Source organism: Cheilinus undulatus, linkage group 16 (genome assembly GCF_018320785.1).
Source record: "Cheilinus undulatus linkage group 16, ASM1832078v1, whole genome shotgun sequence".
Classification (NCBI taxonomy): domain Eukaryota; kingdom Metazoa; phylum Chordata; class Actinopteri; order Labriformes; family Labridae; genus Cheilinus; species Cheilinus undulatus.
Window position 1 is genome coordinate 8,439,401 of NC_054880.1, and position 24,203 is coordinate 8,463,603.

Below are 24,203 nucleotides of genomic sequence, written 5' to 3' on the forward strand. Positions count from 1 at the left end.
AAAGTCATTGGATTTCATGTTCATCTCTACCCCTTTAAATCAATATCTCAATGACACTTCCCTTAAAAAAATCCCTCAAATGTTCATTCTGACTCAAGGTTGAAGTTATTCTATTTTAGAGGTCATAGGTCAAAGGTTCATGATCATCCCTTGCTTTTAAATGCAGTATCTGGCTTTCAGAGTTTTCCTCCAACCTTTCCACAAACATCACTTTGACTCAAGGATGTTGTTTTTGCCTCTGGTCTTCATTGCTCCCCAGTTCTGATGAAGGTTATAGCTTGCTTGAAGGTGCTGGAACGCTTACCCAACTCATGCATGAACAAAATATAAAATACACCCTATCCTATGAAATGGGCCTATGCTGTGGGAGAACAATGGTTTATGAAGAAACTAGAATGTCATCTCTACTCACTGATAAGTACCCCATACTTGAGTGTGGCTGTGTTTAAATCTCCTGTGGACTGTGCCCAAGATGACCTCCTCAAGTGGACTCAGGCATGCTGCCGAGTCTGGTGCTCAAGTTTACTTGAATCAAGGCCAGGGTTCCTAATGTGAGCCAAAGCTAAAAGTGTAAAAAAAAAAGTGCACATGAAGTAAAAATAGCTTACAAAAGTTTAGAGAATAAACAGAAGAACAGGACATCTCACATCCTTTGAAAGGATTTATTGCCTCTTTCTCATTAAATTGGTCATAAATCAAAAGTGTTAGTCCAGTGATTTCACAGCCAAAGAGGAATGAGTGAGAAATGAGAGACATTTTTATATTTCAGCGCGCAGTACAAGCAATGTCAACACAACACACGCTTATATCCATCAGCCCTATATCTTAGTGCCAGTTCAATGTGATTTCATAACTGCAAACCTTAAAATATATAAACGCAAACAAAAAAATTCACAGTCAAGTCCTGAAAAACACAGTCGAGATTCACAATCAGCACAAATATTAATAACAATTCATTCGCTGCCATCAAGACATTCAGATGGAGTAAGACAATCATATAGCGTTTTCTCCTAAACAGGTGCTGAAATCTCAGGGTTCAATAACAGATCAGTCTTGATCAATTCTATTCTCTGAATTAGGTTCAAAAGGTATCAAGTAGCCTCATTCCTTAAGAATTCAAATGCAAATACAAATAAGATACCATTGGGTTTACTTATGCAGCGATTAGAGTATTTGAAAAACACCCACATAAGAGGGGTTTTAGCTACAGTGGTAAAAGTATTTCAAAGCTTTTGATTTATTAGATAATCTCAAATTTTATGTCCTTTCTATGGCTGCAAATTCATTAAGTTAACCAGCAGAGTACAAGGCCTGAAAGCTAGTTCACAGCTGGCATCCTACCAGCAAGTCAACCAACCACCTTTTATTTTTCAACAGATATGCAGATTTAAAAAGCACACCTAGACATAGAAAGTTAAACTATGTTCTCTTGGGGTCCCTAGAAGTTATTTGTTACCTTTGGACTGAGACTAGCCATTTCCCTTTTTTCATAGTCTTCCCGCTAAGCTAAGCTAACCAACCCAGCTGTTGCAGCTTTATAGTAAATGCACAGCCATGGAGTTGTTATCAGTGTAAAGGTATTTTACAAAATCTCTACAAATCAGCCACTCAAGTTCCAAATATTCTCATTATATCAACTAAATCTTCTGCTCTGTTAAGGACTCAAAAGTTGGAAAATGTTTTCAATTACATTACTTAAATTTTCTGTACTAGTGTTGTAAAGAATTCCTGTAAATCTAGTGCACAAGCTACAGTTAATATATTAGGGCAACTTATAATTTGGATTTAATGGCATCTGCTTTTAAAGTAGTGTATTGTATTAAAGGAATATTTTTATGTATTATTGAACTTGGGTTGTATGAGGTACTTGGCGATAGCAGTGCCATTAGCTTCCAGTGATTTCAGCGAGCATTACCCCTTCAAACAGGAGGAGCTAGGCTATACAGCACTACAGACAGGTATAGCTGCTCTGCAGTTCTCTCTGTAATTCAGTTAGTTTTAGGTAAAAACTGGCCAGACAACAATGCTGGACACGCTACATTGAGAATGTTGAAGTGTTTTATTTTTCTCCCAGAAAGCCTCTGTTTTTGGTACTATTTTGCAAGCTTCAGCTACTGTACTCCTCTACCTCAGCGCATCTGATCAACTGATTGTGTCTGTGGGCTTCAACAGAGGAAATAACAGCATAAGCTAAAACAGAACAAAAATAAGGTATTTTAACTTAAGTGATGATGATGTGTGGATACAGAGGAGCAACTTCTGCAGATGGAGCCTCAATGGGAAGAAAGACAGGGACTGAAACTTTAGTGGAGACTGGTTAGCAGGACAGATCCAAAGTCTGTACGCTTTGTTTACTCTATGAAAACAATGTGTCAGCTGTTGAAGTGGAAAACTGAGCTGAAATAACTAGTTTGAGTTAGTGTACTGTCGCTCTCTCTGAGATATGCAAAGGCAGAATAGCACTTAGCCAATAGCCAAAGCTATTGCAGCACTGTTTTTTGGTCCATTTTACCTAAAACTTGCTAAATTAGGCTCATCTGTAACACTGTATAGCCTAGCTTCTCCAAGCGCGTCCTGTATGAAGAGGTAATACTCACTACTATACCATGATATGCCTTTCATTTTTTGATGGTTTTGCAAAAAAAAAAACTGCTGCTCTGCAAACATTTAGCCACACAAAGCCTCACTGTTTAGTTTACAACAATAAAAACATATCCATTCCAGCCAATTTATCATCGTAATTCGTTTAGACAGCCTGCTTTTGTAATGTGAGACTTCTCTCCTAACATCTTAAGTGTAACTGGGTGCACATTTAATCAAGATATAATGCTAAACATGAAGATTTGCATCCATCCAGACATTAGATCTTAAATCAACAATCTACAAAGGCAGAAAAGTGGCTGAAGTTTCACTTTCTGAGTTTTCCATTCCCACTGGTGTCCCTTGTTTGTCCAGCTCGATTGCATTGTCGAAAATCAAAAAGTCCATTGTAATAAGATACTAGTTTTCTGATATCTGGTTGAAAGTTTGCAACTGCATCCCCAAGATAAAAGTTGTTAAATAAATCTGGCAAAACGGTGGGTTAGGTTTAGGCTTATATCACTGATATGTAAACTGTAGATAATTGGCAATAATTACATATATATGAATTTGGCTGCTTGTTGCTAATAAGCATCCAATGGTAAACATAAACATAATTTAACTTGTAAACTTAATCTCTATATTACTGGAGAAAGTACTTTAAATGTATTCTGCACACTTATATTTAATCTAATATTAACTTGATTGACCAGTGAGCAATAATTCTTGATTGCTGTGGTGATAAATACTTGTGCATTTCTTTATAAAGGTGATAAAAGGGGAAAATGTGATCATAACAAGCACTTCAGGGTCTATAAATCTGTGTTGGCTATATGATCAAAGCATACTTTAGAGTTCTAGGAGTTCAAGTTATTTAGAGACATGCAGTCGAGGCTATACTGCTCCACAAAGCAGTGTCAGGCTGGAACAAGCAAGCCAGTAAACCTCTTATTTTTTTTCTTTCACTATGGGAAAAAGTCTTGCAAAATAGGTTAAAAAGAGTTATGTTTCATATACTGTTCCCTCAAGTAAAACAAGTGTGCCAAAATGGCTTTATCTTGAAAAATAATAGGGCTAAATGGCAAAAAAGGAGATTTAAGTGCCAGTTTTAGCACTAAAGACAAAATATTGGATATGTGCCTCAGAGTGAATTATTCTCTTCTTTACTGCAGGTTTTAGAAAACACTAGTGCATTTCCCTCAGCTGTAGTACTCTGCAGAGCCTACAGAGGGAGCTGCTGCTGCACTGACATAAAAGAAACCACATCAGAGGTGAAGCTCTGTTCAGAGAGCCATCTACTGGGGAGGCAACGCAGACACAGAACAGAGGAACACCTGCCATTCAGGACGTCACACATAGCCCTTAAATATTACAGGAAATGGCTCATCTCATGTCATGGCTTCAGCTGATTAATGCTTCTTTTTTAAGGAGCTCTCTGAGTGAAATGGTGTCGCACAGTGTTTCTACAGCTCTGCTTTGGGATCGGTGTGTGAGGGTTAATCTCAGTGTGAAGCACAGGAAGCTACAGACACAGAAGCAGGCGTGGATGGACGTCATACATGATGAAACAGCTGACAACAAGGAATCAAAACTGGATCCAGTTCCCGCTGTCCTGTGGTCTCGACTGTGGAGGAACAGAGCTGGAAACACAAACATTGGTGTTAATATCTTTAATTATTTCAATGACAGTATAATCTTACTGACCTTACTGCAACTGTCAAAGAATACTCTGATCTCAAGATTCCATGTGTTATTTGAAAATCTACCTTGCAGGAGCGGTGAAGTCTCCCCACAGATCAGAACTAGGGTTTGACTGAACCACAGTGTTTGAGTTACTACTGTCCAGCTCCAACAGACAGCCTGTCACACAGAAACACACCACTCATTAAAAAACATCACAGACTGACACACTTTTCTCTTCATTTCTGCAGCCTGAAGTGTGAAAATCTCACACTTACTGAAAAGAAACTAATTAACACAGAGAGGGAGAAAATAGGTCACTGCTGTAGGTCAAACTACACAATACTCGTTTAAAAATATACTCTCATGCTGCATCGAAAAACCTCACTCTGCAGACTCAAATACTATATATATATATATGATGTTACATATATCTGCATTTTTAACTATAATGTTTCTGTTATCTGTATGGAAAAAGGATAAAAAAGATTTCTAAAGGATGTGATCTATTAAAGATATGCTGTCAACACAAAACAGTCAGTAAAACCCTCTGCTCCTACTCATCCTCCAAGGTTTTACAACTTTTACAACAATATACCATGACAAAAAACATTTTAAAGAAGCATTCAAAGCTATTAGGAAGTAGGTGTAATATTTATGTTCTAAGTTAAACCTACACTGGAACAATCTCAGCTGGTGCAACACTCTAAACATCAATAGAACCTGTGCATAACTGGAGCAACCTACAAATGTTCTCACATTCCTAGCATGCACTGTCTTTATCAAATAGCAAATAAAAAGTAAACAAACAGCAACTTTTTCCCATATTTCTGATAGAAAATACAAAAAGATTAGAGAGTGACTAACATTCAAACTTACCTGTTGCCGTGCCTCCTGTCTGAGGAAGTATGTTGTGATTGGATGAGCCTGACAAAGGGGGCGGGGCTATCTTGCCTCCAGGTGGTGGTGGGAGAAGTCCAAACCCACCTGTGCCTTGGGGACGGGGTTTATCCCTCTTTTTACCTTGCTTTAAAAAAAAGAAGACAAACAAATTTCACTTAATTGACCACACAAATATAACTTGCTTAAAAAATAAAATTCAATCTGCTTAATCCATTTAAGAAATAATAAAGCTAATGTGCAAGTGAGTTATAAAACTGGATTTAAAGGCGGTACGCAAGGGGCAGAAAACGTAATCTTTTCAATAATGTGTGACCCTAAATGGTCAAAATATGATGTCACAATTCAGCTCCTTTAAATACTGTAAAAGAAATCTGATAGCAGAGTTGTGGGTTCCAGGCACACTTGAGCCAGATAGTCTAGATTTTCTGTGTCAGGCCATGAGGGACTGGGAAAGAAAGAAACCATAACATTTTTCAACCAAAATTGAGTGCCTTCAGAATGCAGTAAAAGCTGGATATTTCTATGCGTAACTAACTGTGTTTTACCCCTATATTGAGTGTGATGGTCTGCCCTTCTTTAAAGCCCAAGTCCAGTTTTGGTCCCGAGTCTCCGAGCTGGGAGCTTTTACTGAGCTCGTTCTCCTGTTTCACCCATCTGCAGAGCACCAGAGACACAAATAAACACACCATCAGCACTGATTCAGAAATAAACAATGCATCTCAGCAGAAAAACACACAGCACAGCTTTCTGTAAGCACAGTCCTGTATGTCTCAAAGACAGCAGTAATCTTTGCTCAGTCAGTCACTGCTTACTTGAAATGGTCCTGTAAGGCAACGTTGAAATCAAAAGCATCTCCTCGGTCTCCGAAGCCCACTCCTATGAAAGCACTGCGACCTACAGAGAAGACATGTTACACTGACTCAAACTATGACCCTTTAGATACACAAGGTTAGACCCGTTTTCTCCTAAGGTCCAAATCCTTACCGCTATCGTCCTGTATCCGCAGAACAAAGTAGCGGCTGGAGTCGCTGACTGTTTCCACTGCAATGCCAGGATACTCTTTAACTGGTGCCTGTGCAAACAGTTCACCTGCAGGACAAAATGATCAACAATCTGTCAAAAAAAAAAAAAAACCACTCAAAATTTGAAGTCTTTGAATTATTTTTCAACACACTGAACAGTGAAGTCTCTTCCTGAGCAGATTAGAGCTTAACAAATAAAAAGGCAAGACTAAGAAACAGGATAAATGTGACATTCACAGTGCTAAAGAGATATCAAGGGACAAGAACGTGTTTTTTTAACCGCAACGAAATCAATACAAGAATGAAGAGATATAAAAGCAGCCTGAACTTAACAACAGGAACTTTTGGTGTCATAATGGACGACTCTGTACCCAAAATTGTGAATTAATTTCAAATACAGGACATCAAGAAGGGTCCAAAGGGACCAAAAATTTCATACATTTTACACATCTTATTTTTTGAAGAAATTAACTGTTGTTACTCCTAAAATAAGAAGATGAAACAAACGGTACACACTTTAGCAAGATGTTTAAAAAACTGAAAACTAATAGGTTGTTTTCTATAAGTTTGCTAAGCCCAGTAGGCCTCATTCACCAATATCCTCTTTAAATTTTTTCTTAAATTTGTTCAGATCTAAGATAAACCCTATGCCAGATTCATGGCATGTTCTTAAAGGGCTCATTTGTTCACACTTCAGTTCCTACATTGATGAATGCCTTGCCTTCATAAGCTTGGAGCTAGGGCCATTTTTCCTCATTAACTCAGAGGAATGCCCTTTTCATGCCCATATAAGGGCACGAGACTGCAGAGCTGTGTGCAAACACAGAAGGAAGGAAGTTTGATAGTGTAGCTAAAAATAAAACTGGAAAAGGAAGAAGTGTATCATGCAAGTGAGTTAAAAATTGTACAATTTGGGTGGGGGATTCCTATTTATGTGCTAAGTTTATATCCAGGAATTAGCATTCTGCAGTTAACATCAAACAGCACGGTTAAATCTAACATTGACCATGTTTATGTGGTGTATTTTTGCATTGTATTTATCAATATAAAAATGTTTAAATGGAAAAAAAGGCTGTTGCATTTATTTCTAAATAATTTATTGTATTGCTTTCCTTTATTTAATATAATATATTTAAGTGCTAATGAGTAAAAAAAGAATCATTTTACCATTACAACAGCTCTTTAATATACTTAAAGGCTCTCTAGGGTTCTTAGCTAAGAAAAAGTCACAGCTCAGAAAACTTTAGGTAGCTTACATTAAGCTAGCAAGATTAAAAGAAACTGGCTTTGCATGGAGTACAAAGTCTTACCTGAGACCTTGTCCTCAAGTTTGATGAAAGCCACTTTGCCTTTCGCTGTGATCCTCATTCTACCAGACCAGTCTGGAGTATCCAGCTTCCAGTCAGCTGCCCTGTTGAAAGAAACAATAATTAAACTCATGAATATGGATTTATTAGTAGGACACACTGCAACAAAAAAAATGTAATTGTTCTGGTGTTATGCTCCAGAATTTCCCGAGAAAATGGTGGATTCATGGTGAGTGGGACGTACTATAAAGTTGACTGTGACAGCTAAACTTTAAACTGCATTCCCTTCTTGTAATGACTGACAAATGTCTTCAACAGTATATCTCTTATATCTCTTCAACATTCCTATGAAAATAAAGGCAAAAAACACCACAAAAAGTATTTAAAATTGTCAAAGCTGATAAACTAAACAAACTTTCTATGTCAGATTTTTTTTAAGCTTTTTGCATGTATTTGGATAGGACAGCTAAAGAGAGACAGGAAACATGGAGATTGAGAGTGGGGGTAAGTTCTGCACCAAAAAGCTCGCAGACTGGGAACCAAGCCTGTAACCAGTGCCTTAAGGACTACAGTCACTGTACATGGACGCCTGCTCTACACTGAGCCAAACTGGCACACAAACTTTTGTTTAAACCTAAAGGTGATGCACTACTGCAACACAACCAGTACAAACTGTGTATGTTAAGTTTCTATCTTTTAGATCAGGTTGTCGCTATCCCATCCACTCAAAAAGAGTTCAGCTGGACTGGGACAACATTTGTCTGTGCTCCAAATATGTGGCTCCTAACCTTGCAGGCCCCTAATCAACCCCAAAACCTTCAGGAATTACCAGGATTTTGCCAAGTGGTTACCTCTTGCTTGTTGCTGGATAGCTTAAATGCCTACAAAATCTTGCTTGTCACAGCCACAGAGGCTACCTTTATAGAAGGTGCTCTATGGAAATTTAATTTCAAGTACTATTTGGACCAAAATAAAGCCAATACATGAAAAACAGTGAAGTCAGTGTTGTTGTCTTTGACACACCCAAAGTTTCTTATTTTCTTTCAAAATAAAAGCAGATCTGAATCCAAAAAGAAGTCAATAACCTTTAGTTTAAGACAGTGGAAGAACCTGAAATAACACATAAAGTTTCAAATGCAGATAGTGCAGTTCAAAATGCAAAAATTGGGATATAATCATGATCAATACAGAAATAATGAGAATAATTGCACTAAACAATTTTAATCGTTTGCCAACCCTAATTAAAAACCTTTAGTTAGATACTTTCTTTAAAAAAAAAAGAAAAAAATGTGAGAAAAGAAGTAAACAAATACATCTCTTGCTGTTTCTTTACTTTCTATGAAAAATCTCCTTGTATGTGATGCTGAATCTGTAAATTATGTTGTTACATTTGAAGGAGTTTTGGAGATGTTTACATGTTAAAACATCCCAATCAAACAAAAATCAATATTTTACTCTTTCTGAACATCGTTTGTTACAATTGTTTCAACCCCTTAATGGGTTTAAAGGTTATTAATGAATAAATACAAAACGTGATTTAAATGCTAAATCTATTCACAGTGGGTATGGTTGTTACATTTGTCCCCTTTCCTTACAATGTATCGTTATTATTAAAAAAAAAAAAAAAAAAAACATTGGACGAACACATTTCACAATAAAAATGGGTTCTGGTCGCTATATTTACCTCTGTAAAGAGCTTTGCGAACATTTTTGTTGCGTTCATAGTCTCTCCCTGCATGCCTAACTGCTTTAAGACACGTTTGGATCACCTGCGCTGTCTACACCAATGGTTTTTATACTGGCAATCCCAAACAAATCAAACAGACAGACAACCTTTAAACGTCTATTTCTCAATCCACTGGTTTCTCTGTGAAAGATGAATTCCCAGCTGTCACCAGAGCGAGTGGGACTGTCCTGGCAAATCGTCCGCATCGACCCGGCGTGATGACAAATAGGCTACCCCCGTTACATCTGTGACAACCCAGCCGCCCTGAACAACAAAACCACACAACGGTTCCAACCGCTCAGAACTGTCACTGTCCCTCCATCTGTCTCTTTCAAGCACATAACATCAACAACCCTGTCTCCAGTGATGCCCAGTTTGACAGCGTGAAGTAGCAACGGGCAGTGGAAGTGAAATCCCCACACTGCACCGAGCGATAGCAAACGCCGTTAAAGCATATTTCACAGAACCGTTAACGTCTGACCGTTACGTCTTTACCTGTATGCGCGGTTTGAAGCTCGCGGTGGGATACGATAAACGTTGACATCAGGTTTCACGCACAAAATTGACTCGTACTCGCCCTCAGTCGCCATCTTGGATCAACTGTTATTGATGTGGGAGTTGTGGTTGTGACTCATTTATTCAGTTCTTTCTGAGAGGGGGACTGTGTGTGTCTGTGACTGCGTGTGGTACTGTGTCAGCTGCCTCCATTTTTTTTTAACTTCGTTTATTTTACTAAAACAGCATGATACATTCGTGCTACGGGAAAATAACATTTTTAACCATTTTTGCAGTTTTATATGCAAACATATAAAGCACGGTAAACGGAAACTGAAACCGAGGAATAAATAAATAATGGTTTTAGGGGGCGTGGATTTGCAGGTGCTAAAACTGCGGAAGCGGAAACCACCGTGTCGTGTCCAGTGACGGGAGTTTAAGCTCTTTTCAGTGAGCATGATCATTTGGCTTAGCTTATCAATAGGAACCGTTTATCTCTTTATTGAAACGGTTCTTCATTTAAAAAGCATATTCGAGTCAACAAAAACTGTAATCTGATAGTTTACGACAGAAACACTGTAACATCGAGCTGCATCCCCAGAAAGAAGCACAAAATCAACAGCAAGTCTTCCTTTCTTGATCACTGAAAGGAGTTGGTCCTTTCAGCCAACTCGTTCGTGATCGACGCATCACCAGTGGTGTCGTCTCCTCGAAGACTCCTGAAGATCTGCTTAGGGTTAGTGCTTTCCTGTTTGCTGAAATTTTGCATATTCGATACATGTAACGACACATAACTGTTATCTTTCTTTGGCGGCTGTTACTCAGAATATATCCCTTACCTGTGTGGCTAAAATACGATGTTTGAGCTGATTCCTACTGCCTTGGCAACGCTCGACCGTTAGCCATATTGACGGCAGCTGGCCGTCTTCTGTCGCTCTCCGAGGTCCTGAAAACACGAAATGTGACCCCTCACAGACACAGTTCTTATAGGCAGATTTACCCTCTGTGCATCCGCATATTGTTCTCATATTTTGCCCATGAAAATATGGTTTAGGTCGTATATTCTCACGTAGGCCCCAGAATGCTGTCAGCTAACTAGCTTGTAGCTTAGCCTGGTGGCTAACCTAGAAGATGATATGTGTTTGTCGCAGTGATTATGACAAACTGACACCTAGATTCATACAGTAGAAGTTGCCACACCCTTTTCCAGCCTTGTAGTCCTGTATATGAAATAATATTCCTGTTACTGTGTCTCATTGCCAGCCCAATGCCTCAGCTGTTTTAAATGTTTACAGTCTCCTCCCTGCAGGTGAGGGATCCGGTTTCTGATATCCTTAGACGAACTAATGCTGTCAGGAGGAAGAGAGAGCAGCAGGATGTACGCTTACTGAGCCAGCAACTGCACTCAAGCAACCTGAAAAGAAGTCTTTAACAACACAGACAGATTTGAAGAAGGTATGAGATTTTATGTTTTACTAGATCATGTTAAAGCTTAGGTGGGTTTTTGTCTACCTCTCAAGTAAGCTGTTATACTGTAAACATGTTTTTTTTTTTTTTCTGTTCAGATAGCGGTGGTTTGATACACCACCCCTACCCGGCACCATGACATCCTCTATGCTTCGCAGACAGCTGAAGAACCTGGTCCAGAACTATTCTGAGGCTGAGGTCAAGGTAAGGGGATCAGATCCAATGGTTGATATAATTCTACACAAATTAGGTTATTATTAAGGTACCAGGGCTATTTAGAAAGCCCCTGCATTGGTAGACAAGTCAACATATGAAGACAAAGACCACTTTATGTATGGTATGGTTAGTAGATGCTTACCCCCCTCCCCCTTAAACTGTCAGGAAGAAGGCTTTTCTGCAATGATGTATTTTTAAAGGATTCTGGGCATATCTGATCTTATTGGATGAGAAATTATAGAGACAACTATAAACACAAAACCTGTTGCTTTGCCAGTTACGTTTTTAGTTTTTTGAACCTCAAGTGCATCACAATAATGAATGTCCGCAGTGTCATATGACAAGTTTTTTCCACACAGATTTTTACTTTTGAGAGCCAAATGCACTCCTTTTTCATAACCAGAGTTCAGGTTTTCTCAGTTACAAATGAGCAGGGAGTTTATTCCTGAAATGCTGACCTGATGATACACTATCTGTTTCAACCTGCAGAAGACATTACTTTTCATTTTTGTTTTATGTGACAACCAGCAGATTGAGAAACTTGCACTCTTGCACACTGTATATCAAAGTGGACATTGCCAGCAATTGTTTTGAGGACAAAATTTTTGTAATACGTGCCATAATTCACTTGAACATCCAAATGCAAGTCAAAAATCCAGATTCCTGTGCACTAACTGGCACATAAACAATTGCATGACAAATGCAAATGGGGCTACAAACCAGGTAGTGTGGGCTTATATGTAGAACCATTTATGAATGCTAACACTGAAAAAAAAACAAAAGAACAGTGGAATGAAAACAAAATGCAGCAAAGGCTTGTTGAATTTTACTTTGTCGCAGTTTGTTTTGGCTGCTTTTCAGCTCCTAAGGGCACCACTTGATATTCTCTACACACTGACTCTACTTGCTTTGCATCTTTTTCAGGTGAGAGAGGCAACATCTAATGACCCATGGGGGCCATCGAGCTCTCAGATGGCTGACATCTCAGATCTTACCTATAACGCAGTGGCCTGTAATGAGATTATGACAATGCTATGGAAACGGCTCAAAGACGACAAGAACTGGAGGCACATTCACAAGGTAATGACACCAATGCACAATATGTTCTTTAACCTGTGATCAGACTGTTGAACAGCTTTTTCATTGTTGTTGATTTCATGTCAAGATAATCATTCAATTACAAATACAAAAGCATCAGAGATGAACCCTTTTTTCAAAGATTTTGGCAGTAAATCCATGCATGTTTTTTCATAAGTCATCACCTTATTGATGGACTAAACAATACCTGCTCTAAGTTTCAACTGTGCAAGAGCAGAAGGAATTATTTTTCTACATCTTAAATCAGTGAATTCATTTAGCGGCTGATTTGTTAGTGTCTATTTAACCTGGTCTTTTTAATCAAAGGACTAATTTTATAGTTTAATTGTATCTGAGATCAAAGAAGGCATGCGATTTTAATTTTATTAGTAGCTTACCCTGCTGTTAGGTAGGATTATAGTTAAGATAAAGAGTGCTAAATGGCCAGTGTCTTAATATGATTGTGGGGTAGTGATGAACCACACCAAGTCTGCCTTTCATAGCTTTAACCTGATGTTCTACACTTAAGGAGCCACCCCTGGTAGGCAAGAACGGGTTTCTAGTGCTGTACACTATGAAGAAGTTGATGGTGGCCATCTACGCATTTTTCATGGAACGTTGCTGTGTAAAGATGGAGAGTAGAATACCTGGTGCCGTAGCTCCATATAGTGTTCAGTGGTAGCCACCACTGTTTAAGCTTTTTGCCCTCTAGGCCTCAGCGCCATCACATGACTGAAAGCTATGAATTAAGCTGCTGGTGTCACTGCACTGTAAGATTCAGTAACAGACTGTTGCCACTCCATTATGATGTTGGTTAGTTCCACTTGGGTAAACTCTCCACTTATGATATTTTTAAATCTTAAAGTTGATTTAATAACTGTTCAACTAGCGTTGATGTTATCATCTTTGTATATTTGTACATCTTTCTCTTCATTGCCATTATTTTTGCTAATGCTAGTGTTATACTAAGTGCAGTGCAGTTTTGGCAAGGGGCTGTCAACATGAGTCTGGTCAGGTTGACATACCTGCCTGTTAAAGGGAAGGTTTATGCCGCCACTGTAACAGGGCTAAATACTGCTAGTGCTGCACTCATGGTGATTCACACTGGTCTTTATCATAATAGGCCACATCATAGGGTACACACTAGACCTGCCCTCTTTGTAGGGGGTCTAGAGATAACTTCATTTGTACTTCATCTATACAAACAAAGGTTGACTGACAAAGATTAATCGACATAGGATGTTTATCTAAACTGCCTTTTCTTCCATTTTTTCTGCTGTGGTTTTGTAAGAGATTTTTACAATAACATATAAGAAAACCAAAAAAATCCTAATGTTGTTAGGAATGTTTTTGTCAGTAACAACTAAGGTGAGTATGTTCTTTTCCATTGCTGTGTTTTTTCATATCAGTCCCTAACACTGCTGGAGTACCTGTTAAAGACCGGAGACGACCGTGTGCTTCTGAAAATGAAGGATAACATCTACATCGTCAAAGCCCTTACAGAGTATCGATTTCTAGAAAAGGATGGCAAAGATCAGGTAATACATGCTTCTAAATAATGTACAAAGCATACAGCCTTTGAGTATCTATTGAAAGGTTGCATGCCATGCATTAAGGTCAGTCATTACTGGCACGGCAGCACTCACATTGTTATACCCATCGTAACTGCTGTGATGAGTATAACGGTAATGTTTACAAGTAAACTATGAAAAGAGATTCCCTCAAAGTGCAGTCTGAAAAAATGTTTGATTACTTGGTCTGGGTATGTTAATGGACAAACTTTGACTATATTTATGTTGAGTTGGTAAATTGTTGGGACCATATGAAAGTCTAAAATGAGCATTTCTGTCTCAGGGCGTAAATGTGAGAGAGAAGGCCAAGGTTGTCCTCGTTCTCATGGAGGACGATGAGAAACTGAAAGAGGAGAGAGACTTTGCTGTCAAGACCAGAGAGAAGACATCCAAAAGTGCTGCTGGTGAGCCTTTCTGTTCTAAAGGGTTGGGGCTTCATGGTCAATGTTTAAGTCCCTTTTTTCAAAATAATCAAATTAAATCTCTTTTCCATCCTTTTTGACCAGCCTCATCTGCAGATGCCATCAAGGATCCCAACTACAAGCCATGCTATGTTCCTGGAGCATCAGGACTTCCATCTTTAGACAACATACCCTCTGTAGCCGACTTGACTGCTTCTTTTGCAGCCCGCAAAGAAGAGCGTCTCAAACAGGAAGCAGAGAAGAAGGAAGCTGAAAGAAGGGTAAGCATACAACAACTTTACTCACCAACAGTTAGTGGACACAAATGAACCAACACTACTTTGCTCTAATAAGATGAAGTCAAGATACCAGAGTGGTATTGGCCTCAGTTTGAACAAAGCAAATTAAAGATAAAACTCAAGAAATGTTCTTAAACTACAGTTAATGACAGGGATGGGCTATATCCTTTTTATCTTGTGTATAAATGTGGTATTAATTACACCCTTAAGAAACCATAAGGAAATTGGTTTACTTTTCTTATTTTACAATTGTGTTATCTTAGGCCAAGATGACTGAAGAGGAACTACAATGGGAGGACGCAGGCAAAGCAAGTGATGTGAAAGGTGCTTGGGGTGGAGATAAAGCAGAGGAGGAGGAAGCAGTTAAACAAGACGCATGGGGAGCACCCAAAGAACCTAAAGAGGCTACAGATCCATGGGGTGCTCCCGCAAAACCAGACACAACTGAAACACCAACCAGCAGTGATCCTTGGGGCGCTCCAACTAAGACAGATGAAGATCCGTTTGCAAAAACAGAAGAAGATCCATTTGCAGCATCAAAAACAGAAGAAGATCCATTTGCAGCATCAAAGACAGATGAAGATCCATTTTCTAAGCCAAAGAACGGAGAGGATCCTTTTGCAGCACCAAAAGACGACCCATTCAATGCACCAAAAGACAGTGAAGACCCCTTCAGTACACCTAAAGATAAGGAAGATCCATTCGCTGCTCCAAAAGATAAACCAGATCCTTTCAGTTCATCCAACAACGATCCATTCAATACTCCAAAAGATGACCCATTTAACACCCCAAAAGATGATCCATTCAATGCTCCAAAAGATGATCCATTTAATACACCTAAAGATGATCCTTTTAACACTCCAAAAGATGATCCATTCAATACACCTAAAGATGATCCTTTTAATACCCCAAAAGATGACCCATTCAACACACCAAAAGACGATCCTTTTAATACCCCTAAAGATGACCCGTTCAACACCCCTAAAGATGATCCTTTTACTGCTGCTAAAGACGATCCTTTTACTGCTTCTAAAGATGATCCTTTCACTGCAACAACGCCACCCAAAGATGATCCCTTTGCTGCCCCAACCACACCACCTAAAGAGGACCCATTCTCGGCCCCATCCCAACCTGCAAAAGATGACCCTTTTGCTGCGCCAACAACACCTCCTAAAGAAGACCCCTTTGCTGCACCAACAACGCCCCCTAAAGAAGATCCTTTTTCTGCACCATCACCACCTTCAAAAGACGACCCTTTCACTGCACCAACAACTCCACCAAAAGAGGATCCTTTCTCAACACCAAGTGCACCTTCAAAAGATGACCCTTTTGCGGCACCAACAACACCACCAAAGGAGGATCCTTTCTCTTCATCATCCAAACCTAGTGCAGATGATCCTTTTGCTGCACCACCACCATCAAAAGAGGATCCATTTGCAGTGCCATCCAGCCCACCAAAGGATGATGCCTCAGACCCCTTCAATGCCCCTCCACTGAGCTCTCCCAAAGATAGTGCAGATGCATGGGGAGCCCCAACCAGCCCTCCAGCTGACAGCAGTTCGGATCCCTGGGATGCACCATCTGGTCCAAATGAAGCCAAGAGTGGAGATCCCTGGGGGACCAGTGCCACCTCACCTGTGGACATTTCGGATGGATTTGGTGATGCATCCAGATCAGATAATGATCCGTGGGGATCAGCAGGTATGACACTTGAAAATCAATGCTTTTGCAGAGTGGACCTTGGTACTACATTTATGTGAGCTTTCCTATATCCATGGGATTTTTTTAATGAACTGAACCAACTTTGTTTACACTGGAACGCTGATTATAAGAATACCAGTGTTAAGTACAGTACTATGTCAAACTTTTAGGCATGTTTGATCCTAAAATTGAGGCTGAAGTATGGCGGCGAGTAAGCCCGCCTGAGGGCACCATAAGGCATGAAGGAGGTTTGAGGCAACCCCAGTTGTACTCTGGATGCCCTTGCATACTACCAGGGATTTTACAAAGTCTAAAGCTTTAGGGCAGCATAAGGGATGGATATGGAGAGTTACTTAGAGTTACCTGTGGCCTAGAGTTCAGCCGTTGTGGCCACAAACCCCTGGTCATGGTGTACACGTCCCAAGGGCTAAAAAAGGCTGGTGGTCTCCAAGTGTATCACCAGGGTTGAAAAGGCTAGGAAAAAAGATATGCCATCCTCTTGACCTTGGCTGCTGAGCAACATGTGTGTGTCAACATGTCTCAAACTTGACTCTGGCACATCTGGTCCTGTGGTGAATCTTCGGTCCCTACATGCCTAAAACTTATGCACATGACTGTACATTTACCATATATTATTTACCATCTATAAGGCCTGTGAAACAAGGATAATCCCAGTGGAAATTCATTATATGGCCAGGCTATGGTTGTGATATGTAGGAAGTGTCCTAGCAGTGGAAAGTAAGGGCTCAGATTCATTGACCACCAGTCAGTGGATAGTTGTAAAAAGAGCATGGAGACTATTTTTGTACTAACACAGGGTCTAGTACCCAAACCCCACACATACAACCACTTTTTACATGACTGGGGTACTTTATAGGCACATAATCCAGCTTCCTGAAGTCAGACTAAGACACATAGACAACACAGTTGGAGTTTGTTGTGTTCTTTGATATATATGTCTTTTGGACCCAATGAGGCTCAGGGCTTCAGCAAATGGTCCACTTTCTGTGCCTTTATTGACTTCATGACAAAAGTCATGGTTTTGTTAGTGATCACAAAAAACTAGGGGTATAGTATGCATCATATTTGTGCCATATGTAAATCACTACGAAAATAAGAAGTGATGAGCTGTAAAGTTCATGTTTTTGCCTTTTGACATACAGCCCATTAGCTGCTTGCTAACTTATTTGCAAGTTCAACTAGAACTAAGTGCAACAGTAAGGCAGCATATTTCCAACTCCACTAGCAAAATTGAACATATTTCCTAGAATTTGGGGATATGACCTTTAATTGATATTACAGTAATGCTTTTGCGGTAACATTATTATATTTTGGTATAACAAAACTTAAAGAAATAACGCATTTGATCTTTAATTGTAAAGAACTTGTTGCAGATTGCCTGTTTATCATTGATTTAGTTTTACAGAGGTACTGGCAAGTGTACAGAGCTCTAGTGCATAAAGCTGCTTCTCTGACCTTGTTTAACGCCACAGCCCACTTCTCTGTATCATTGTGTTGGGGGGGGGGCTCATAGCAAAGTCTGCTTTGGGCCTCACTTTGGCCAGGAGCGGCCCTGGATAAAGGTCTCATAAAAGTGTGTACCAAATATGGTACAATAGGCTTTAAAGGGTTACACAGGTAATGACAGAGTTGCAAAAATCTTGTTCCATGGCTGAAAGGATATCAGTGAATAAAATTGATACCAGTTTACCATGCAACACTAATATTTTCATCAATAAATAGATTTTTCCCTCATGACTGTATACATGTACAAGGACTTAGTCCAGTAAAATGTCCTAGCCTATCTTTAACTGTGACTTGATTTAACTATGCATGTAAACATACTGTTTTACAGTTGAAACTATTAAAAACGCTTTAATTTGTGATACTATTGTTGATACCATAAAGGCCAAAATGGACACAGTATCAATGTTGTATTCTTAAAAGATTTCAATAACTTTACTGTAAGTAAAATAAATTAACATTTTTGATTTATAAAAGTAAAAAAAAAAACATTCACTTTGTATATCTGTTTTGTCCTGAAGGTGTCTATCTGCTCCATTTCCCCCTTTAGCTCCAGCTCCAGTTAGCACAGATGATGCATGGGGTGCACCTGCTCCGCCCTCAGACTCCTCCCCTAGTGACCCCTTTGGAGACGGGTCATCTAAAAAAGGCGATCCATGGGGAGCACCAAGCGGCGCACCTAGCAATGGAACAGGTAGATTTCACAAAGCATTTTGTGTCGGGGATATTTTTCTCATCCATCCATTTTTCATAACACAGCTGATTTTGATAACACCTATTAGCTAAGTGTTTTTCCTGAGTGCAAACATTTAGCATCATGTTGAGTGGATTGTTTTATGCCAGCAATCAAAGCTAACAATGGCAGCCCTAAAAGTGTCACTGAACAGTTTCTTTCAACTGTACATTAATCTGAGCTTTTAATGCATAGATTTAATTCTCTTTGCATGTGTGGCTGCCATCTTCCATTTCTTCTCCATTTCATCTCCATCTGCACATCAGTTTGCAGTTTTCTAACAAACTTAACAACTAAACTTCTCTTCCACTTTGCTCTCTCTTCCCTTATGACCTTTCCCCAAAAAGAAAACACCTTTTAGAGTAGAATTGGACCTTTATTTTATTGCAGGAAAGCGTACGGCGCAGGAAACAGCGTCATACAGAAAGACTGCTTCATTTCTGGGCTCTGCGGGGGCGTCACTTGTCGACTTGGACGATCTATTTTCCTCTAACCCCAAACCCAAACAGCAACCCCCAAGTAACACGCTCACCACCCAGACACAAGCCATTGGTAAGGATGGACAGATTGCTTGGGTTTGGGTGAAGGATATTGTTTTTGCCAGTGTCTTTATGTGGAAATATTTGTGGGACACGTGATTCAGATGGATGCATGATCAGCCTCAGAGACTGGATAACCACTGAGATGCTAAAAATCAGTTATTCCTTGGTGATGTTTCAAATGCAGTCCACTTCTGTTCAGCCGAGTCTTCAGTTCAGAGAGAGAGAGAGAGAGAGAGAGAGAGAGAGAGAGAGAGAGAGAGAGAGGTGGAGACTGAAAGAAAAATAGATATTTATCAATATGTTTGTATGGAAAGCTATTTGTGATTACATGTTTACTCCTGAACCCCTCCTCCCTTGTGGTCTGCTGTAGTGAATAGATGTTGTGTATGTGCGTGTGTGTGTGAGCATTAGTGGAGTTTAGTATAGTGTATATTAACCAGCAGATATTTAACTCCTCTCACCCCTCTCTCTGCTTTGGTGCATTTTCTCTCTGCTGGAATGCTTCAGACTATAAATCCCCCTCCTTCCCCCCATACCTTCATCCTCCTGTTACTCCTCCTAATTTCCCAGGCGCTTTCAAAGCCATGACACCTGGCCCTATGGTTGGATCTGTTGCAGTGACATCCCTTCCTGAAACTTCAGCCCCATACTGTAGCCCTCATGGTTCCACACTGGCCCCCAACTTTGGTGCAAGTTTGCCCACTTTCACAAGTTCTTATCTTCCCAGTAAAACCCCACTATTTCAGCCAACATCCCAAACCATGGGAATGTCTCAATCAGGCTACAGTGTGCTTCAAGCTAATCCTCTGACTCCTGTGTATCCTGGAACTGGAATGGTACAGTCTTCTTCATTTGGAGGAAGTCCACAAATGGGATTTAACATGACCCCAGACTATGGAGGAGTGGGAATGGTGCAGTCTGGATCTCTGGTTGGGAATCCTATGGCAGTCCCCCTTTTTTTGGGAGAAAGTACTGGGCAGTCCAGTGTCTTTGGGGGGAATTGGCAAGCAGGAGCTGCGCATTTGGGAAGATCCACTCCACAGACAGGAGTTGGAGTTCCCTTACAAGAGAAGCTGAACCTGAGGAGTGGGTCGGATGAAGCAGCGAACAACAATAATCCATTCCTAATCTGACAGCCTACCATGTTATTTCAATCAGATATTTATCAACTTCACAGGGTAGCTCAAGTCTCCATCATGTTGAATCATTGTTAAGCATTTTCCCAAACCATACAATTTAGTACCATAGTAAGCCTGTGTTTTTTTCCATAGTTATGTTCGGTTTTGTGGACTTCGATTCAAAAGGAAAAAAGAATATTAATGTAGTTAACATCAAGTGAACTTGCCTGCTTTTCATTTGAAAGGTTTATTGTCATCTCACAAATTATAAACTATGCATGAAAACACCAGAATAAGAAGTCTTATGCTGGGCTCCGAACAACAGATTAATACCATGTCCCTTCAACATGGCATTCATAGTAAACTTACCGTTAAAACATTAAAGGTCCAGCAGGTCAGTTTCAGCAGAATACATCATTCAGTCAGGTCTTTTTGCATTAAATATATTAAAACAACACAATTCAAAACTAGAATTACCACTTGGCAGGTAAATGCTTACACCAAGTTTCCAATCGCCAGACTGGGAAGGTACAGTGGAAGGTTGAGAAGAAAGACCAGATTATTGCTATGGTACTAACGTTATAAGCAAGGGTTGACCATAAGGCCAGTGGCCTTTACCTTTGACCTCCAAAATCTGGCCAGTTCATCCATAGTCTTAGTGGACATTTATGCTGAGTTTGAAGAAAATCCCTCAAAGCATTCTTGAGATATCACTTTAACAAGCAAGGGAGGTACAAACCCATGACCTTAACTTTTGACCTCTAAAATCTAATCTAAGGTTCATTTATGCTCAATTTACATACAAAAATAGATCTGTGTTTACAGTGCTACAACCTTCACTGCTCACATGCTCATGTATGTCTGATACATTTTAGTGGTGGTTGAAAAATGAATCCACTAGAGGTTACACATCCGTCCTCCTCCCAGCTGTTCTGTTGTAGTTGTATGTCTCTGTGCATAGGTGACCTAAGATCACATATATGCTTTCAGTTTTTAACAACTCACAATATTCGCCAATATTTCCTCTGAAAGTTTGAGTAATATTCTGCCATTTTTTTTCAAATCATTCTATGAGCTAAATTCCTAAACAAAATCCCACAATCACCCATGGTATTGAAACGTTTTGTCTGTATCTGTAAGGTTTGAAAGAATATTCACATTCTTTTGATATGATATTCACAAAAATGACCCAGATGTTAGAAGGACTTGCCTGCAGACCGTACATATCTGACGGCCACTGCTACAACCGTCTATCTGAGACACGTAAATCTACAAATAAAAGTGCCGTAATTAGCCAGTACAAAGTAATCTAGTTTTAGAATTTGTTTTGAATTCAACCTCATTCATGAAGTCTGGCAGTAACATTCATTAAAATAACTACATTGCAAACATGACAGACTAAACAACATTTCATAAATAAAACAAAGAAGATGGGGATGCTGGCTGCGTTTGAGTGTTTTCATGGAGGACGTGCTTTTTTCCTGTAAGCAGACTGATTACTTGGCTTTTTTAAACATTTTGCAATCAAGTTTTGCTGATCAGGTTTGTAACTTTCAACTTTTGGTTTTCTAACCCTCATCTTAACCCTTAACGGGAGTTTTATCTGATTTGGTTTTGAACGTTTTAGCGTGTATTTCCATTCTAAGATATATACCGTCTCAGATGAACAGTCTGTAAGAATGACCATCAGAAATAAACAGGCTGCAGCTGGAATATCTTGCTGAAGTTCAGGGATGATCGTGAGGTCCAGTGACTTTACCTCAAGACTCGTCCTCCAAAATCGAATCCGCTCATTCTTGGGTCAGAGTGAAAATTAGTGCAGTTTGATGTAAATTTGTTAAGGTGTTCTTGAGATATTGCATTCAAAAGAATTGCCCTAACCTGGCACACCAGATGGACTGCTTCACATAGCCACTCTATGGGATTTATCTCACATCTTTCTGAGCTACACCCCACATACTATGTTTGGGAAACATTCAGTACTGGCAAATCAGAGCAGCAAAACGTGCCACAGCTAAGGACTAAACTACAACAGGCAGTCGTTTTTGTCATTCACTTTCAGTGGAGCCAGTTGGTAAATTAATCCCTTACAGAAGCTGGTTGGGACAAGAGGAAAAACATATTTTCCTCCAAGAAAAGTGCAACTCTCTGCAACTCCAGTTCTGATAAAACTGCTGCTACAGTTACATCTGAGCTAATCTCTTCAGAGGTCGCCATTGTTTACAGACTTGCAGTATTTTATAGTTTGACCAGTGTCCCATCCAGTGTCATCAAAGAGGCCGGGTTTATGACTCGTACTGTAGCAGGTTTGCAAGGAGAGCTCAAAATATCCTGGCATCACTCTCGGACAGCTGTGGTTCTGTCCTTGTTAATATAAAGTCTCTGTGCTTAACCATGTTGAACCTATTGTTTGATCCTCAGACCAAACCGCAACAGCTCCTTATGTCATTTAGATAAAATCACACATATAAAAGGCCATGAATTCAGTGCATGCAGCATAAGTTTAAAAGATGACTATGAGAAGAAGTGTGATATTGTTTACTTATTTGAAACAAACTGGATCAGCCAGGAGTATTATTTCATGCACAAGTCTGAGAAACCGAGAGCACCCACCATGAGCGTGTCTGTGTTGAAGTGTTTGTGTGGTTTTAGGATTCTGTAACTGGACCCGTAAACATTAACAGAGCTGAAGTGGGACAGATGTCACTCCAAGTTTTGATCACGTGTGCATGTGTTTGTACAGGGTGTGCGTGTGCCGTGTATATCGTGCTGATGTAAATAGTGGAAGTAATCACAGATAAACCTTGAACTATACTGTATATTAGAGTCTTACAATCATGAGTAACTATTTATCGAACTATTTATCGATTAATTTATCACTCAATTATTTATTGATGCAACAATGCAGCAGTGATGGCCTCTGACAAAGACAACTTTAAGATCTCCATGGCAACTTGTATGTTCAAAAACTGCATTATCAATCAACTCGGTAACCAGTCGTGGCTTTCTGTTCTTTCTTTAGGTTTGTAGTTGTTGGTTGATTGTGTTGTTCGTCATGTCTTCGCTGTATCTCCTCACATCAGAAAATAAATGTATTAAGGTGTGATGAGCTACAGCGTTGACAAAATTAAACCGAATATGACCATATCATTTCTCTGATGTGCATGCTGTGAATGGATCCTCCTCTGTGCATCAATGTGGGTGAATTTGCCGGCTCAGTTGTTCGATATGTGAGTGAATAATGACAGCAAAAGGCACATATTACTTTGTGTTTCATGATGAAAGCTCTCAGACTTTATAATTAAGCCATCACAGGATTTACCATGATTTATTATTTTAGAAAGTCATCATTTTGATTTGTTCTTTGTGTTTCTGGAGTCTGTTCACGTCTTTTTTAATGTACTTTGATGCGTTCAAATGTAAACTTTGGTGGAAAACTTGACTAAAAGCCAGTTTAGCTTCAGGGAGTTCCGGTAGAGCAAGGAGAGAATGAAAAAGTACCGGTAGTCCATTAGACTTTTATTATTTCTCAGATCTTATTTTGTATGAGATTAATTTATTTTGCTGTGTATTAAGCTCTAAAGCTGTGTTGTAAACTGTGACAGTATACAGTACATTTGAGAAATAAAACAATCTAACAGAGCGCACTCTCACTGTTGTTATTGTGAGTTTTCAGCTCTGCATTTTACTGTTAATGCCTTTTATCACAGCTGATCCAATGTTGATGGTTTGCTTTTAAATTTCTTTGAGCTCAGCTGTCTTGTACAACCTGGTGTCACCACAAGAGGGCAGTATATATGCAAGCTTTTTAATGTCACATTTGCACACAACACTGAACACA

The 24,203-nt window shown here is 39.5% G+C and overlaps 2 protein-coding genes across 6 annotated transcripts; one reads left to right on the forward strand and one right to left on the reverse strand.

Moving 5' to 3' along the window:
* Nucleotides 1–674: 674 nt before the first annotated feature.
* On the reverse strand, nucleotides 675–10,622 carry necap1 (NECAP endocytosis associated 1). 2 transcript variants are annotated; one of them, XM_041808294.1, is made up of 8 exons: nucleotides 10,553–10,622; nucleotides 7,496–7,596; nucleotides 6,148–6,252; nucleotides 5,976–6,057; nucleotides 5,709–5,817; nucleotides 5,140–5,287; nucleotides 4,347–4,440; nucleotides 675–4,220 (listed from the first exon to the last, which is right to left on the reverse strand). In XM_041808294.1, exons 2-8 carry the CDS (start codon nucleotides 7,551–7,553, stop codon nucleotides 4,166–4,168), a joined length of 651 nt encoding a protein of 216 aa, XP_041664228.1. In that variant the 5' UTR covers nucleotides 7,554–7,596; nucleotides 10,553–10,622; the 3' UTR covers nucleotides 675–4,165. The 2 variants fall into 2 exon arrangements, with proteins under 2 accessions (XP_041664228.1, XP_041664226.1); XM_041808292.1 differs by lacking the exon at nucleotides 10,553–10,622 and adding an exon at nucleotides 9,714–9,812.
* Nucleotides 10,209–23,967, forward strand: LOC121523402 (epsin-1-like). Of its 4 annotated transcripts, none has more exons than XM_041808288.1 (11): nucleotides 10,209–10,449; nucleotides 11,009–11,168; nucleotides 11,279–11,384; nucleotides 12,321–12,476; nucleotides 13,883–14,011; nucleotides 14,328–14,448; nucleotides 14,551–14,726; nucleotides 15,008–16,445; nucleotides 18,520–18,663; nucleotides 19,093–19,254; nucleotides 19,752–23,967. In XM_041808288.1, the coding sequence occupies exons 3-11, from the start codon at nucleotides 11,316–11,318 to the stop codon at nucleotides 20,375–20,377; spliced, it is 3,021 nt and encodes a 1,006-aa protein (XP_041664222.1). In that variant the 5' UTR covers nucleotides 10,209–10,449; nucleotides 11,009–11,168; nucleotides 11,279–11,315; the 3' UTR covers nucleotides 20,378–23,967. The 4 variants fall into 4 exon arrangements, with proteins under 4 accessions (XP_041664222.1, XP_041664223.1, XP_041664224.1 ...); XM_041808289.1 differs by having other exon boundaries at nucleotides 11,023–11,168; XM_041808290.1 differs by having other exon boundaries at nucleotides 19,093–19,873.
* The last annotated feature ends 236 nt before the right edge of the window (nucleotides 23,968–24,203 follow it).

Bases quoted from the DNA above. Each gene is read 5' to 3' on its own strand.
- necap1 (XM_041808292.1), bottom strand. From the start codon at position 9,808: ATGGCGACTGAGGGCGAGTACGAGTCAATTTTGTGCGTGAAACCTGAT. The intron at 7,597-9,713 runs GTAAAGACGTAA...TTCTTTCAACAG, and splicing joins GCTTCAAACCGCGCATACAG to GGCAGCTGACTGGAAGCTGG. The intron at 5,288-5,708 runs GTAAAACACAGT...TTTTTTTTAAAG, and splicing joins CCATCACACTCAATATAGGG to CAAGGTAAAAAGAGGGATAA.
- LOC121523402 (XM_041808288.1), top strand. From the start codon at position 11,316: ATGACATCCTCTATGCTTCGCAGACAGCTGAAGAACCTGGTCCAGAAC. The intron at 14,449-14,550 runs GTGAGCCTTTCT...CTTTTTGACCAG, and splicing joins GACATCCAAAAGTGCTGCTG to CCTCATCTGCAGATGCCATC. The intron at 18,664-19,092 runs GTAGATTTCACA...ATTTTATTGCAG, and splicing joins CGCACCTAGCAATGGAACAG to GAAAGCGTACGGCGCAGGAA.